Source organism: Barbus barbus (assembly GCF_936440315.1).
Source record: "Barbus barbus genome assembly, chromosome: 37".
NCBI classification, from domain to species: domain Eukaryota; kingdom Metazoa; phylum Chordata; class Actinopteri; order Cypriniformes; family Cyprinidae; genus Barbus; species Barbus barbus.
The window spans coordinates 23,694,812-23,711,619 of record NC_136715.1 but is presented as its reverse complement, the minus strand read 5'-3'; the positions used below and the strand labels follow the sequence as shown (position 1 = coordinate 23,711,619).

General features: G+C 38.1%; 1 protein-coding gene across 1 annotated transcript; it reads left to right on the top strand.

The window, feature by feature from the left end:
- The first annotated feature begins 6,503 nt into the window (after positions 1–6,503).
- Positions 6,504–16,770, top strand: LOC306856759 (plasticin-like). The gene is made up of 9 exons (XM_079396197.1): positions 6,504–7,105; positions 10,655–10,715; positions 11,676–11,771; positions 13,066–13,233; positions 13,323–13,448; positions 15,052–15,272; positions 15,363–15,412; positions 16,135–16,205; positions 16,382–16,770. Exons 1-9 carry the CDS (start codon positions 6,612–6,614, stop codon positions 16,460–16,462), a joined length of 1,368 nt encoding a protein of 455 aa, XP_079252323.1. The 5' UTR covers positions 6,504–6,611; the 3' UTR covers positions 16,463–16,770.
- The last annotated feature ends 38 nt before the right edge of the window (positions 16,771–16,808 follow it).

Sequence of the window (16,808 nt, the reverse complement as noted above, 5' to 3'; positions counted from 1 at the left end):
AAAGTGTCTCATACATTTTACTTTAAACTCCAATTAAATGTATCAGGTAGTGACAATTATTAAATGTTTTTAATATTTCATATATTTAATAAAAGTATTATGTAGAGACAATAAAAGAGATATTTTAAAAAAATCCCTTCTTTTTGGCAAGACTAATTGCCTAAGAATAAATTATAATTGTTATATATATGCAGAATCCTTATTTTATGGATGCCAAGTATTTCTTTAGAAAATATGTCATGCTTGACTTTAGACTACTGTTTCAGTGATGATGACTTTATTGACTGAGCAAAGGAGAAACATGAATTATTGTAGCACTGTATGTGCTTCAGTCTGCAAAATAATTATTCATATTCTACATCTTTTGTAGAAAACATTGATTAACAAGCATTATAAAATGTTATCTCATGTCAAATTCTCACATTTAATAAATTAGAACAATGCACTCATGTACTGTATATTTAGAGGTACAACAGTTTGTCAATACTGGGGCACTACCCTCAAAGGGCCATTTTTGTACCTTATTTACTCCTAAAATGTATCACCTTAAGGGTACAAATGGATAATTCATGGTATATATAGGCTACATAAGATGAAATCATATACTTAAATATTAGGGGTGTAACGGTACAGTATTGTGGCGTGGGGGGCATGGTTCAGCGGGATCTGCAGCGGGAGAGAGGTTTGGGAGACGAGCGGTGAGTAAATGGGTCAAGTGCAAAGTGATAACACCTGTGTCTGATTGCAGTGATGAACATGGAGAGCCCGGATAAAAGAGAGCGTCTGGAGAACGTGCGGGAAAGAGAGACGGGACAGAGGCAGAAAACCAAAGAGATCTAAGGAACTGAGTAATTGGGAGAGTGAAGACTGCCTGGAAGCGCAGAAAGCGCGACGTTGTGTTTATGATTCTTTTTGTTTCGTTGCATAAAAAGCACGAGTCTCCGTAACCCGACCCTGCCCTCTTCCTTCTTTCACACGAACGGTTCGGGGGCACGGTTCGATGCGATTTCTGTACAACAAGAAAAAACAACAAATCTACTGTGGTTTCTTTTCATATATTTTGAACAGACAGTAGTACAAGTTACAATAATTTTTTTCATCTAGATGTGAAAATACTATTATATTAAATTGTTATATATATATACAAACCCGATTCCAAAAAAGTTTTGACACTGTACAAATTGTGAATAAAACAGAATGCAATGATGTGCAGTTTCAAATTTCAATATTTTATTCAGAATACAACATAGATGACATATCAAATGTTTAAACTGAGAAAATGTATAATTTTAAGGGAAAAATAAGTTTATTTTCAATTTCATGGCATCAACACATCTCAAAAAAGTTGGGACAAGGCCATGTTTACCCCTGTGTGGCATCCCCTCTTCTTTTTATAACAGTCTGCAAACGTCTGGGGACTGAGGAGACAAGTTGCTCAAGTTTAGGAATAAGAATGTTGTCCCATTGTTGTCCAATACAGGCTTCTAGTTGCTCAACTGTCTTAGGTCTTCTTTGTCACATCTTCCTCTTTATGATGCGCCAAATGTTTTCTATGGGTGAAAGATCTGGACTGCAGGCTGGCCATTTCAGTACCCGGATCCTCCTTCTACGCAACCATGATGTTGTAATTGATGCAGTATGTGGTCTGGCATTGTCATGTTGGAAAATGCAAGGTCTACCCTGAAAGAGACAACGTCTGGATGGGAGCATATGTTGTTCTAGAACTTGGATATACCTTTCAGCATTGATGGTGCCTTTCCAGATGTGTAAGCTGCCCATGCCACACGCACTCATGCAACCCCATACCATCAGAGATGCAGGCTTCTGAACTGAGCGCTGATAACAACTTGGGTTGTCCTTGTCCTCTTTAGTCCGGATGACATGGCGTCCCAATTTTCCAAAAAGAACTTCAAATTTTGATTTGTCTGACCACAGAACAGTTTTACACTTTGCCACAGTCCATTTTAAATAAGTCTTGGCCCAGAGAAAACGCCTGCGCTTCTGGATCATGTTTAGATATGGCTTCTTTTTTGACCTATAGAGTTTTAGCCGGCAACGGCGAATGGCACGGTGGATTGTGTTCACCGACAATGTTTTCTGGAAGTATTCCTGAGCCCATGTTGTGATTTCCATTACAGTATCATTCCTGTATGTGATGCAGTGCCGTCTAAGGGCCCGAAGATCACGGGCATCCAGTATGGTTTTCCGGCCTTGACCCTTACGCACAGAGATTGTTCCAGATTCTCTGAATCTTTGGATGATATTATGCACTGTAGATGATGATAACTTCAAACTCTTTGCAATTTTTCTCTGAGAAACTCCTTTCTGATATTGCTCCACTATTTTTCACCACAGCATTGGGGGAATTGGTGATCCTTTTGCCATCTTGACTTCTGAGAGACACTGCCACCCTGAGAGGCTCTTTTTATACCCAATCATTTTGCCAATTGACCTAATAAGTTGCAAATTGGTCCTCCAGCTGTTCCTTATATGTACATTTAACTTTTCCGGCCTCTTATTGCTACCTGTCCCAACTTTTTTGGAATGTGTAGCTCTCATGAAATCCAAAATGAGCCAATATTTGGCATGACATTTCAAAATGTCTCACTTTCAACATTTGATATGTTATTTATATTCTATTGTGAATAAAATATAAGTTTATGAGATTTGTAAATTATCCTATTTGTTTTCTTTATTTTACAAAAGCACAATGTTTTGATTTCATTGTGAGTGTACACAAATAAAAGTAGCCCTTTTACAGTAATAGGACAATAAGTGACGGAGTGTTTTAAGTTGATTCTGCTGGTATAAGGATCAGTTGAAGCCGACACACACGCACACACACACGCACACACACACACACACGCACGCGCACACGCACACGCACACACACACGTTGGTTTTTGTGGTTTATGGGGACTCTTCATAGGCGTAATGGTTTTTATACTGAACAAACTGTGTGTTCTATTGCCCTACACCAACCCTACACCTAAACTTAGCCCTCACAGGAGACTTTGTGCATTTTTAGATTTTCAAAAAAACACCATTTAGTATGTTTTTTTTAAAGCCTTTTGAATTACGGGGACATAGGCAGTGTCCTCATAAGCCACCTTCATATTGTAATACCTCTGTCATACCCATGTCATTATACAAATTTGTGTCCTCATAAACCACATAAACATGCACACACACACACACCAGTTCCATCATTGCTAACTTGACAGAGCAGTTGATACTTTATCAAAATAAAATATAGTGAAACAAACATCAGCTTTAAAATTTGATACTTTGTGTCACTGTTGGAACGTGGTGGAAGTACAAAGACTATAATTTACATAATATATAATAGCTTTGCATTCAGATTCATCGTAAATATGGAAATATTATGGAATATTTGGATTTGTGCCGAATGAGAGAGGTATAGGATACATGAGCACAAAGCTCAGTTTCGCAAACAGTTGAGTGCGCAAGCCTTTAAAGTATACTCCTTTATGTTTCACCTTTGTGTCACTGTCTGGTGGGCTTTGTTTTCAAATGTGCAACTCATGGCATTCGCTGTTCTGCTGCCGGTTATCAAACAGCGTTGCATTACTGTGGGATTCACCTTCTGGATTGAGGGTGAATTGCCTGTATTCGTTGTAAGGCCTCATGCACCAAATCGTGATGTCCGTGACGGTTTGGTACGAATACATGTATCGTTACACCCCTATTAAATATGAAACAAGTCACTGTCTTAATGAGTCACTGAACTATTTAGGTTGAGTTATTCAAAAAGATAGCTGTTTGCACAAATAATATTTAAAGCACCAGAAAATTTTATCACAACAAAGAGCAACATTTCAAACCAGTCAGGTCTTTCTTAGACTTTTTTGACCGGTTAGGTCTTCATCTATCTTTATTATAGTTTGTTTTTCTTTTCCTGTACTTCAGCCCGGTTTGAAATGCAGAATGACACACCTGCACAAAAACTGCCCACACCTCCCAACGACCGGGCGCTCTGTCTGTCTCCAGCCGACGTAAGGAAGACCCTATCTAGGATTAACCCACGCAAGGCTGCGGGTCCTGACAACATACCTGGCCGTGTTCTGAGAGACTGTGCTGCACAGCTGACAGATGTCCTAACAGATATCTTCAACACCTCGCTGAGTCAGGCAGTCGTCCCCACGTGTTTCAAATCCACAACAATCATACCGGTACCAAAGAAATCACCTGTGTCCTGTCTCAATGACTACTGTCCCATAGCACTGACTCCAATCATGATGAAGTGCTTTGAGAGGCTAGTCATGCATAACATCAAAACCAACCTCCCCAACACACTCGACCCGCTCCAGTTTGCATACAGTCCAAACCGCTCTACGGACGATGCAATTTCCTCCACCCTCCACCTGGCTCTTACCCACCTAGAAAATAAAGACTCCTATGTTAGAATGCTGTTCATTGACTTCAGCTCGGCATTCAACACAATAATCCCACAACAGCTCATAAATAAGCTAAACCTGCTGGGCCTTAACAATTCCCTCTGTAACTGGATCCTGGACTTTCTAACTGGAAGACCTCAGTCAGTCCGTGTCGGCAACAACACCTCGAGCACTACAACACTGAGCACAGGTGCTCCACAAGGCTGTGTGCTCAGCCCGCTGCTCTTCACACTGCTGACCCATGACTGCACTGCCAAGTTCAGCTCCAACCACATCATCAAGTTTGCTGATGACACAACAGTGGTAGGTCTCATCAGCAACAACGATGGAACGCACTACAGAGAGGAAGTGGCACAGCTGGCTGAATGGTGTGGCACAAACAATCTGTCCCTCAATGTGGAGAAGACAAAGGAGGTTGTGATGGACTTCAGGAGAAACTCCGTTGACCACCCCCCACTGACCATCGACAGCTCTACTGTGGAGAGAGTCAGCAGCACTAAATTCCTGGGGGTGCACATCACAGAGGATCTCACCTGGACCACCAACACCATGTCACTCTCCAAAAAGGCACAACAGCGCCTACACTTTCTCCGCCGGCTGAAAAGAGCAAGTCTCCCTCCACCCATCCTCACCACATTCTACAGAGGCACCATTGAGAGTGTGCTGACCAGCTGCATCACTGTCTGGTACGGGAACTGCAGTGCTGCTGACCGCAAGACCCTCCAGCAGACAGTGAACACAGCTGCAAAGATCATCGGTGCCCCTCTCCCCTCCATCCTAGACATCTTCCTTACACGATGCTCCAGCAAAACCAACAGCATCGTGAAGGACTCCACCCATCCCTCCCACAGTCTCTTCCAGCTCCTACCATCAGGAAGACGGTACCGGAGCATCAGAGCCCGCTCCGCCAGACTGCTCAACAGCTTTTTCCCCCAGGCTGTGAGAGCCCTGAACTCAAACCACCCCGCCCCCCTCTGAAACCCCATGCAAACCCCTACCTCCTGAACATGGACCACCCCCCTCCCCAAACCTTACCACACCAAAGAAAAACTGTATGGAACTTTAATTATTTTTTTATTTATTTTATTCTTATTTTTCTTTACACTATGGACACTCTCCTCTATGTGCACTATGGACACTTTACACTATGGACACTCACACTCTACACTATGTGCACTATGGACACTTACACACACTGCTGCGTGTGCACAATCTCACAAAAAACTCAGCAATATATGCATGTTTACATGCTCATGCACTACAAATCATTCTGCTCTGTTCCCCAACCAGCTGCTGACTCAAATGTCTCTCTTTGCACATGTACAGTATTTGTGAAGCATTCGTATAGTTTGTATTTTTTATCTTCTATTTTTTAGTTTGTATAGGGTAATATTTATGTGAAGCATTCGTATAGTTGTATTTTTTATCCTTTTAGTTTGTATAGGGTAAATACTTATATATATAGTATACTTATAGTTAAATCTGTTAGTAGTGTATAGGTTTATAGTGTTTTTTTACTTCATTGTTGTAATGTCTGTATTTATGTAGCACCGTGGTCCTGCGAGACATGACATTTCGTTCCACTGCATGTCCCCACATGTAGCGGAATGACAATAAAGCTCAACTTGAACTTGAATTTGGGCCCAGTCTAGCCCAGTGGTAAGTCTGGCCGTGGATGTTATGCCAAGTCCTGGGATCAGTGGATGTTTAGGAGATTCATTTTGGTTCTTTTGCATTTCATTTAACTTCCACCATAAATATTTAAGTTTTTATATTTAATATTTAAGTATTATAAGTATTTAAAATGCTTCATTCAGTCCTGTTAATATTATAAATTAAATAATTGCACATAAAGCTGTTGATGATCAGTGTTTTGTAGCAAGAATTCACTTATCAAATTTTAAAGTGTCAGAGTAGTGCCCAGGTTGGGCTTGGGAGGAAGAGACTTTAGGGATGGATTAATGATAGATACATAAAGGAAGATGAGATCAGGGTCTCTGGAGACTAGGAATGGGCTGGGCTGGGTGGAGCTTAGATCAACTGGCCAGCTTCATGTATAAAAGCCACAGTCTCACATCCTGTTGTGACTCAGCTTTGATCAAAACTACTGGAGACAAAAAGACCAGACGAAGAGGAAGATACAACTAGGCATATCATTAAATAAAAGGTTTAAACAACAATTAGAAGTAAACCATGAGTCACTCTACATTTCGCACCTCTTATCACCGCACTTATGGGACACCTGTCTATAGCCCTGTGTCCAGTCGCATAGGGGGCCGCTACATCTCCTCCTCTGTTCCCACTCGCTCTGTGGACTTCAGGAGCCGCTCCAGTGCTCCGGCCACCCGTCTCTCTTATGATAAAGTGGACTTCTCACTGGCAGAGGGCGTCAACCAGGAGTTCCTTGCCACACGCAGCAATGAGAAAAGAGAACTACAGGAACTCAATGACCGCTTTGCCAGCTTCATAGAGAAGGTCCGGTATTTAGAGCAGCAGAACTCAAAGCTGACTCTGGAGCTGGGTCAGTATAAGGACCAGCAGCAAGGGTCATCGGGCCGCATCAATGAGCTGTGCCAACAGGAGATGAGAGAGCTACGCAGACAGCTGGATCTGATGGCTAAAGATCGAGACCAGACGCAGGTGGAGAGAGACAACCTGGCCGAAGATGTGGCCCTGCTGAAGCAGAGGTGCGTGTGCTGACTGATGCATGCTTGTATGAGAGAGATTCCAGATAAGTCCTTTAAATATATATAGAGAGAAAAAACTTGCACTTTTATATTATATGCATTTTTAGAAAATTTCTGACCTTTAAAATGTTTGACACAGGCCAGTGTATTAGTGGATTGTTCACCCAAAAATAACGTTTCTCATTTACTTATCTTCATGTCATTCCAAACCTTTGTTTTCTGTAATTATATCTATGCATGGACATTGACTTTCATTGCATTGACAAAAAAAAGTTCAAACATTCTTCAAAAGTGTGAACTGCTGAGAAAAGACAGTCATACAGGTTTGGAGTAACACAAGGGTGGGTAAATAATGAGAGAATTTTAATTTTTAGGAAATTTTAATTTTTTACTGTTAAGAGTAAAAATTCTAATGGGTTTTACACTGTTAAATGTGCCAAAGTTAGAAATGTCTTTGGGCCCCATTTTCAATGATGTTATAGGCCTAACAATCCATGTTGTATCTTATTATTCTGAAAGATTAATCAATTTAAGATTTTTTATTAATTTGGTTACACTGGCAATATGGATATAGAACTGAACTGAATATAGGCTATTTTAAGTTTGTTCAGGATGTGTTTACAGAGAATGTTTATTTTGATACAGAAGTGATATTATGGTTGAATTAACATTAAGATTTGATCTTTACAAATAACAGTAGGCTATGTCTGCATAATGATGTTCATGTTATATGGGTGTGGCAGCGAATGAAATGAACAGAGACAAAGAAACTGCAGCAGGGACCCTCCCACCACCACCACCATCATCATCATCATGATGTCTAACGTGGTTAGGCTGTGTTTAATGGATGAGGCATTTACGGCTAATGCTCCATATATATATACACACACACAGCCATATTCAGTCTTTATGATGAAGGACATCATGCTACTGTGCGTGTACTTTGAAGTAGGCTACTCATTAAACGACTTTAACAGACACTCCTAGAACTTTACACCCATTTCACACCGTACACGAAATCGGTGCATGCGCAAATTTGCAGCCTAATTAGCAACAGTAACTAAGAAGGGCGGGTCTGTGCAAAAGGGTCTGTGTGCCCTGACAGAGCTGCGCTGCGCCTCAGTGCTGATGATAAAACCATCTCCGAGCAGGGCGTTTTCTCCAACTAGAAGAGAAAGTAAAACAAGTAGCTATTACAAAATATGAGATCAAACAGTGTGTGTAAAGCATTTATTTTAATAGAGCAACTTTCACTTAAAACATTAATTTATATATCAGAGACATTAATAGACAAATTAGGTTAAATGATAGATAGATAGATAGATAGATAGATAGATAGATAGATAGATAGATAGATAGATAGATAGATAGATAGATAGATAGATAGATAGATTTTTTTTTGCATGTTTGTCACACTATGATGTTTCAGATCATCAAACAAATTGAAATATTAATCAAAGATAACACAACATGCAGTTTTTAAATGAAGTGTTTTTTTTATGAAGGGAAAACAAAATCCAAACCCACATGGCCCTGTGTGAAAAAGTGTTTGCCCCTTGTTAAACCATAACTGTGGTTTATCACACCTGAATTCAGTTTCTCTAGCCACACCCAGGCCTGATTACTGCCACACCTGTTCACAATCAAGAAATCACTTAAATAGGACCTGCCTGACAAAGTGAAGTAGACCAAAAGATCCTCAAAAGCTACACATCATGTTGAGATCCAAAGAAATTCAGGAACACATGAGAAAGAAAGCAATTGAGATCTATCAGTCTGGAAAAGGTTATAAAGCCATTTCTAAAGCTTTGGGACTCCAGCGAACCACAGTGAGAGCCATTATCCACAAATGGAGAAAACATGGAACAGTGGTGAACCTTCCCAGGAGTGACCGGCCGACCAAGATTACCCCAAGAGCGCAGCGACAACTTATCCAAGAGGTCACAAAAGACCCCACAACAACATCTAAAGAACTGCAGGCCTCACTTGCCTCAGTTAAGGTCAGTGTTCATGACTCCACCATAAGAAAGAGACTGGGCAAAAATGGCCTGAATGGCAGAGTTCCAAGACGAAAACCGCTGCTGAGCAAAAAGAATATAAAGGACTTGTCTCAGTTTTGCCAGAAAACATCTTGATGATCCCCAAGACTTTTGGGAAAATATTCTGTGGACTGACGAGACAAAAGTTGAACTTTTTGGAAGGTGTGTGTCCCATTACATCTGGCGTAAAAGTAACACAGCATTTCAGAAAAAGAGCATCATACCAACAGTAAAATATGGTGGAGGTAGTGTGATGGTCTGGGGCTGTTTTGCTGCTTCAGGACCTGGAAGACTTGCTGTGATAAATGGAACCATGAATTCAGCTGTCTACCAAAAAATCCTGAAGGACAATGTCCGGCCATCTGTTCGTGACCTCAAGCTGAAGCGAACTTGGGTTCTGCAGCAGGACAATGATCCAAAACACACCAGCCAATCCACCTCTGAATGGCTGAAGAAAAACAAAATGAAGACTTTGGAGTGGCCTAGTCAAAGTCCTGACCTGAATCCTATTGAGATGCTGTGGCATGACCTTAAAAAGGCAGTTCCTGCTCGAAAACCCTCCAATGTATCTGAATTACAACAATTCTGCCAAGATGAGTGGACTAAAATTCCTCCACAGCGCTGTAACAGACTCATTGCAAGTTATCGCAAACGCTTGATTGCAGTTGTTGCTGCTAAGGGTGGCCCAACCAGTTATTAGGTTTAGGGGGCAAGCACTTTTTCACACAGGGCCATGTGGGTTTGGATTGTGTTTTCCCTTCATAATAAAAAACTTCATTCAAGAACTGCATGTTGTGTTTACTTGTTATCTTTGATTAATATTTAAATTTGTTTGATGATCTGAAACATTAAAGTGTGACAAACATGCAAAAAAAAAAAAATCAGGAAGGGGGCCAACACTTTTTCACACCACTGTAGGTAGATAGATAGATAGATAGATATTTAAATAATTTCATAGGCCTATTTATATACTCAAAATGTTACATTTAAAACCTTAATCTCATAACTTGTATGTTATGATGCCTATTTTTAGCTGAACCTTAAGAATGATCATACATTGATGTTGTTAGTGTATGATAACATATCTATTTCTGCTTTAGTCTGGATTTAGTCTTTTTTCTTTGAGCAATATATTATGATACGGACAAAGCAGAAGTACTGTAGGACTCATGCTACACGTTTGGCTTATGCTTTGAATAGATGATTAAATTTGCAATAAGAACATTTCACCCAGCCGGTACTAATGTAATCTCAGATGCTTTTAAGCAAATCAGCTAATTGCTCCTCTGACTCTCTGCCAGATAAGATTTTATATTTATATTTCAACCTTCGCTTCAGACATACAGTCTTCAAGGGCCCTCTCTCACTCGTCCCAGTATCAAATAAAAGATGGATTACATTATTCTAACAGCACACTAATGTATAATTACATTTTCTGTTACTCTGGGAAAAGGTATTAAACCTTGTTTTTTTATTATTGAAGTGGACTTTTATTTTCTCTTGTGTGCAGGTTAAATGAGGAGATGCAGAAAAGACAGGAAGCTGAGAATAATTTGACTCTCTTTCGTAAGGTAATGTGAGAATGGAAAGTATTTTACAACATATTGCATATTTCCACAACGCTGTCTCTGAGGCTAATTACTTTTGTCATACAGTAACAAGACGTCTACTCGCCTGTCACAGTGTCAAGATCTTTGTGTTTAACTTGTGCTTAATTTAAAAAAGGACAATGGAATTAAAAGTGCTAAAAAGCTAATTGTTTCCAGGTTCTGCAGAACACAAACAATAACTGACTGAGTTCACTTAACAATCATTAAAAACAAGGGTTTCTAATTCTCACCTACAGTATCTTTAATAATTAAAGATGATAAATTAATACGTTCAGATTCCAGATTCAAGTCCATTAAACTTGCATTTAACCCCTTAACACGCCGAAAATTACATACCCAAAATGAGCTCAGTTTTGAAAGCAAAATAAAGAAGACATTGGTAGCCATTTTTTTTCTTCTTATGTTCTTTATATAAAGATTCAAGGATTTAAAGAATTAAGACTCCAGCATCAATGTTTGAGTGAAGACAGAGCATAGCTCCGTATCTTTTATTTTGGAATACACTCTGATTCTGTTTTCTAAGAATCATTCAAGCCAAATTTTCCAAATATCAGTCAAATAAAAAAATCTGTGATCAATCATTAGGCAAACATTAGAGTTGATTTCCGAGTTCCCCAGAAGATGCTCTTCACTGAAAAGGATGAATGTGCTCATTTTGTGATTGACTCCCATCCGTTCTTTCACACACACACGCACACACGCATGCACAAACATGTTTTCAAAGTGAATTGAAACACACGTAAATCTTTGAAAATCTCTATTTTTTTCTTCTTCTGACATTATTTGCACCCTTATTATTACATAGTCAGCTAAAGATCTTACACAAAATCACAAAAATGCAATGTTTAAATTTTTGTACGTAAAGTATGTAAAAAAAAAAACCCAGATATAACAGTAGTAATAATCTGTTTATACCTGAAGGATGTGGATGATGCTACACTTGCTCGTCTGGAACTGGAGAGAAAGATTGAGTCTCTGATGGATGAGATTGAGTTCCTCAAGAAGATGCATGATGAGGTGAGACACTAATATTTAATTAAGAAATAATGAATTTGGTGAATGTGAAATTCAAATTCCTGTCTATGCTGAAAATATATGGTGTAGAAACCATTTTGAATTGCTGAAAAGCTGAATTGTTACATTTATAAGGATAGTATCTAAAATACATGCTGGTGTATTACCTCAAAGAAGCTAGTATTTGTGGGGGGAAAGTATGTAACAGGCTCAATAAACACAACTACAAGCCAACTACCCAATAGTATAGGATAGGATAGATAGGACTCAATAGAGGATAGTACTTACCCACAAGTCGTTGGAAACCTCTGAGTTTTGTTCTTCTGCTAAAGACAAAAGATGTTTTGAAGAATGTGGGCGACCAAGCAATTTCTGGTTCCCAATGACGGTCGTAGTATGTTTTACCATACACTTTCAAAATATCTTCTTTTATGTTCAACAGAAGAAATAAACTATTTGGAACAACTTGAGTAAACTTGAGCAAACCATTTTTGGGTGAACTGCCCCTTTAATGATATTTAGAAAGTATATCTTTATCAAAGATTAAGTACAATTATAGGCCAAATACACCTTTCTGTGTAATTATCAGTATAAACTAACAACAGGCAACACTAAAAAATGCTGGGCTAAATACAACCCATCGCTGGGTGAAATATGGACAAACCCAGCTATTGGGTTGTTTTGAGGGTGTTGTTTTCACTGGGTCAAAACATCCCAATAGCTGGGTTTGTCCATATTTCACCCAGCATTTTTTAGAGAAAATTTGTAAATTTATTCCAGTGGGCATGTCCAGTTTGTTATTTGTACTCAGTGGTTAAGAAATGAGAGGAATACATTTGAAAAATTGCTTTTATGAAAATAAATATTTGTCATAAAATCTTGCGAGGATTTAATGAGGAAGCTTTATCCTTACAAAATGTTACACTGTTAAAAATAAAGGTGCTTCACGATGCCATGGAAGAACCTTGTTGTCTAAATGGTTCCATAAGGAACCTTTAACATCTGAAGAACCTTTCTGTTTCACAAAAGGTTCTTTGTGGCAAAAGAAGGTTCTGCAGATTATAAAAAGGGTTAGGAGAGATGGTTCTTTAAACAACCTTTGACAGAATGGTTCTTTGTGAAACCAAAACTCTTTTGAAGCACCTTTATTTTTAAGATTGTATGGCAAATAATTTTTTGTTGTTGTTAACCTTTCCATTTCGACCCTGCCCTTTTAACCTCATTATCTGTATACTGTTTTCAACAAATAACAACAACACGCAAGCATTCAAAATAACTGTGTATTTTCAACGTGTAGGAAATTCAGGATGTACAGGTGAGTGTTCAGAGTCAGCAGATGAAGATGGAGGTGATGGAGACGTCCAGCCGGCCTGATCTGACAGGAGCACTTCGAGACATTAGAGCTCAGTATGAGAACATCGCCTCCAAAAACATGCAGGAATCCGAGGAGTGGTACAAGTCCAAGGTGAGAAGCCACAGTGTGAGTGTGCAACTGATAATACACTGGTAAAATGCTGTAAAACTTACTGATCATCTCTGTGTTTTCTCTGTTAGTTTGCTGACCTGACTGATTCGGTTAAGCGCAATGCTGAGGTCATGAGACAGGCTAAACAAGAGAACAACGACCTGAGGAGGCAAATTCAAACCCAGAACTGCGATATCGATACTCTCAAGAGCACTGTACATACATATAATAAAATATTCATCTTTTTTTCAAGCTGCCTAAAGCTTTGTGTGTATATATATATATATATATATATATATATATATATATATATATATATATATATATATATACTTTGTGTATATAACTGAAATTGATGCTGGGTTAAATACAACCTATCACTGGGTAAAATATGGACAAACCCAGCGATTGGGTTGTTTTCAACCTACAGTTGGGTTAAATGTTTAACCCAACCTTCTGGGCAGTAACCCAACAGCGCTGGGTTGTATTTAACCCAACATTTTTTTTGTTTATTATTTAGTTGTGTCAAATGTGTGTGTATTATATACTTTAGGGTTGCCACCCGTCCCTTAAAATACGCAATCGTCCCGTATTTAAAGGTAAAATGATGCGTCCCATATCAAAGGCCAACAAGCTGAATCAACAATTAAGTATTTTGCACCCTTTATAATGCTAATAGAAATTATAATGAAATCAATTTCATAAGAAATTAGAGAAGCTCATCTTGGCGTCTTGTTTCCATGGCGATGATGCAGTCTCTGGGACTCCAGGGATGGAGACTCCAGCACAGCATGCACTAAATCTGCGTGGTTTAAAACATTGAGGAGCTCACGTCCGCCCTTTGAACACAAGATTCTCTCAAGATGTAGTGCTGAACGGGAAAGTTATCAATGCGTCGTCCTGTAACTAATGATGAACGCTCAGTTTGCAGAGAAACATTTGCGGTGGACTGTCTGACTTAAAGGGATAGTTCACCCCAAAATTTTAATTTTGTCATCGTTTACACTCCCACAAGCTGTTGCAAACCTGTAATAATTCCTTTCTTTTGTTGAACATAAAAGAAAATACTTTGAAGTATGTGGGTAACCAAACAGTTTCTTGTCCCCAATGACTCTGATAGAATTTTTTTAAGTTACTGAGGACCAGCAGGTGTTTAGTTACCCACATTCTTTAAAGTATATTCTTTTGTGTTCAACAGAAGAAAGAACTTGCAGGTTTTGAATAACCTACATTATGACAGAATTTTCATTTTTGGTGAACCATACCTTTAAAGTGACCTTTAAACACATCTGTGCTTCTAAAGGCATAATTCTATTGTTTTATTAAAATCTGGATAGTCTGTTAGAGCTTGATAGACATAATTATTGTATTTTTAGACATTATCAGACAGAAGAATTAATAGATTATAATTAATGTTAGACCCTATTTATTAATTTATAATTTATATTAATCATAAATATATACATAATAAATAAGCATATATGTCATATACAATTTGACATTTTAAAAAGTAAAAAAAAGCCTAATTTATGTAGTCCTAATTTAAGCAAATGAATAAAAAAATTAAAGTTAAATTAAAATTAATCCAGGTAACAGCTGCAGAACTGTCAAAAAAAGACTAATAAGAATAAATAATTTACATATATGAGCATGTTTTCTCATGGTGTATTGTTGAGCTATGAGTTCCTCGCTGATTATTTGTGTCCTTATTTTGGCTCGCTGAAATTGGCAACCCTATTATAGGTTGCTTTATGTAAAACAATATAAATGTATGTTATTCCCTTATTTAGATAAACGATTGTGTATTTGTGATGGTAGAATGAGGCTCTGCTGAGGCAGATGAGAGAAATGGAAGAGCAGTTTGCAGCAGAGGCCGGAAACTATCAAGATGCTGTGTCTCGTCTGGAAGATGAGATACGACACCTGAAGGATGAGATGTCACGCCACCTGCGGGAATACCAGGATCTGCTCAACGTTAAGATGGCCCTAGACATTGAGATTGCCACTTACAGGAAACTTCTGGAGGGAGAGGAAAACCGGTAAGAGTGATGCCATTGAGCCACTTTAATAATTGTGTATAGTATTTGTTTTACTCTGGTAACTGATGACCTTCAAACTGCACCTTTCAGAATTGTGGTTCCTATCATGAAAATGCCTTCAATGGGTGGACACCATGTTGGTGAGTCTATCATAACATATAAATAAATACAATAAAAACTGTTGCAAATGAAAGCGTTTCTTATTATTATTATTATTATTTAACCCTTAAAATAAAAAGAACAATTTAGGTTTTTTTCAGGGTTAGGGTTAGTGATGGAATAGCTGAAGGTTTTCACGGAACAGTTCACTCAAAATTAAAAAGAGGCTTGTAGAATCACACACACAGACCAGCCAAGCAATGTTTTCAGTATTAATGCTTTGAAATATTAACTTTGCTCATACAATTTCATTTGCATTTTGATTGGACAACTTGATTGGAATAATCTTAATATATCATATTTCAATGTATGTGACATCAAATAAACAAATCATTTAAAACGTAATCAACAGTTGTTCTCACCTAAAACCAATTAGATTACTTTGGAAGACATGATACATTACACTTGAGTTGTATGTTGGGTGAACTATTCCTTTGTGTAAATGGTCAAATTTCCTTCTGCTGAAACTGAGTCTGTTCCAAAGAAGTTACCTTTGATTGCTACTGTAGTTGCTCATGATAATGATGACAACGATGGACAGATACAAGGGGTAAACAATTGTTTCCATGTCTCCACTCATATCATATCCTTTTACATTACAATGTAATTATGCATCTGTGTCAAGCTGTAACATTTTTTTAATTCTCTGTACTACTAAGCCACCTTTGCATCTTATCATCTGAAGTGTGATGTCTTTGAACAGAGTATGGTCAGTTTTCTGATACTGGAAAAAAGAAAGTCGTAATCAAGACTGTTGAGATTCGTGATGGAGAGGTGAGACACTTGAAACAGACATCTTAGCTCCTTTAACAATAAATTGGGCAGTGAAAAAACACTGTATGCACAGTATTCTTAGTGTTTAACATTATATCTTATTAGATTTTTTTTTTTATATTTGTAATATATGTTGCATATACTGTATCTGATTGATTCTTTTGTTTATTGCTCAGGTGGTGAAAGAATCTACAAAGGAAAAGAGCAGAGATGAGAAAAAAGATTCCCATGGTCAAGGAGAATCTGACAAAGATTAGAGCGTGCAGATAATGCTTGATGAGTTATCAATTGTGTGTTGCAGTTTTAAATGGACTGTAACGGTAAAATTATTTATGATGTTGCATGTAGTGTAGTGAATAATCAGCAAATATGTGACTCAGTATTGTGAATAATATGGTGCTATTACTATATATGAGCATACCATGACAATGCCTTAACTAATAAATCATGAATGCAGACCTAAATAAAGTCATTAACAAGATGCCCAACAAGCAATCACTTACAGACAACAAAAACAATATTTCAGAAGTTCACGTCAATATAATCTTCAAATAAAAGTGAATGGAAACAGAATTTGGCTTCTTGTCCATAATTAAGTGTTTG